The sequence below is a fragment of the Myotis lucifugus genome, unplaced genomic scaffold, assembly GCF_000147115.1.
Source record: "Myotis lucifugus unplaced genomic scaffold, Myoluc2.0 scaffold_10, whole genome shotgun sequence".
NCBI lineage: Eukaryota > Metazoa > Chordata > Mammalia > Chiroptera > Vespertilionidae > Myotis > Myotis lucifugus.
The window spans coordinates 764,491-766,212 of record NW_005871058.1 but is presented as its reverse complement, the minus strand read 5'-3'; the positions used below and the strand labels follow the sequence as shown (position 1 = coordinate 766,212).

Here is a 1,722-nt window from a genome sequence, read left to right as displayed (position 1 = left end):
TCCTAGAGTCGTGAGGAAATAAAAAAACTGGCACAGGTAAAGCACATAGAACAATACTTGGCACTTTAATACATGTTGAGTGTTTGATATATCTAAATATGTACCTCAGTTCTTTTCTGAGTCTTGCAAGTGCTGGCTGCATTATATGACCTAGGAAATCTAAGAAGGATTATTGATATCTCTCTCTCTCTCTCTCTCTCTCTCTCTCTCTCTCTCTCTCTCTTTCTCTCTCTCTTTTTCTTAGAGCGAACTCTTCCTGAACAGCCAAACATGCAGGATTATACAACGGGAGCTCTTATTTGACCTGGGTGTGGCCTACGGCATTGACTGTCTACTCATTGACCCCACCCTGGGGGGCCGCTGTGACACCTTTACTACCTTCGATATCTCGGTCAGTCCTACAAACACTACTCTTATTGTGATAAGAGAACCTTGAGCCAAAGAACAGTCTCATGACCCTGCATGGGCTCAGCTGTCAAACTACCGAGGGCTGTTCTCTTCAGATTCGCAATGAACAAGCATCTACCTACACCTGCACAGGCCTTGCACATTTTCATTTATCCACCCGCCCATCTGTCTGTTCATTCCCTGGCCATCAGGGAAACAGTTGTTGGGACCAACCATGTGCCCTGCCAGTCATTTTCAAACCCACCCATCCATTCAGTCATTCCCTCATTCATTCAACAAGCATGTTTGAGCTTCTGCTATTTTAAACCATATGAAATTGCCATACTTGACAGGCTGTGACTACAAACATGGCAATTTCACATGGTTCAATCTAATATTTTATGCTACCCACACCTCCATTCATCTGTTCACTTATTAAGAACATGGGTTAAGCTTCCATCCTAGGCCCTTCACTGTATGAGGCATTTTCCTACTTCCCATTTAACCATCTACCCAGTACCATTCACTGAGTTTGGTTCGATACGCATCTTATCCCTACAATAATCCAATAATAGAAGTAGTTATCATCAATTCTATTATATAGACTTGGAAACTGAGTCTTAAAGAGGTGAAGTGACTTACATGGAAAAGTCTGTCACCATTTGATTTGGGGATCTGGCAACCTGTAGGCATTTGATAAATATCCCAAATTATTAGAATACCCATCAGCCAAAGTAGGAGATGAAAACCCAGTTATCCTTTCTGCTACAGAGATGGTGGCCTTCTTAACTTCCCAAGTATATTCACACACATTTTTTTAGTTAATCATTTTTCCTCGCCAACCCCCTGAAATACAAGAATTATTATGCCTACCTTATAGATCAGAAAACTAAGCACCAAAGAAGGTGACTGGCCGAAATATCCCAGCTGATTTGTAATGTTATTGACACCTGCATCCACGTTTCCCACTGGTATACCATATGCCTGCATGATGCTACACTGGTCCACCTCTGTGGAACAGGGAACTGTTCTTCACTGAGAACTCAACCAAGGAGTTGAGGTCCAAGACAGACCTTTCAAAATCTCCATGGCAAAGCTGAACTATGTTTGGCTGATAAAAATACTAGATCATATCAGAATTGGTATCAAGATTCAGTTCTGTAGTCGATCTCTTCAGACATTTCACTAGGGAATTTCCTTGGACCTAACTAAAAATCCATGATATTAAGAGTTGACTTACGATGGACTATCAAGGGGATGCGAGAACATATCGAAACTTTATCGCTAAAGTGTTGAGATTCTTGTTTTTTATTTTTTTTATTTTTTTTTGTTTTT

At 40.8% G+C, this 1,722-nt stretch overlaps 1 protein-coding gene across 1 annotated transcript in view; it reads left to right on the top strand.

The window, feature by feature from the left end:
• The window catches only part of STAB2 (stabilin 2), a 121,016-nt gene that overhangs the window by 93,766 nt on the left and 25,528 nt on the right, over positions 1-1,722 (top strand). The window contains 1 exon segment of the mRNA XM_023749817.1: positions 245-434. Coding sequence (XP_023605585.1) covers positions 245-434 — 190 coding nt within the window.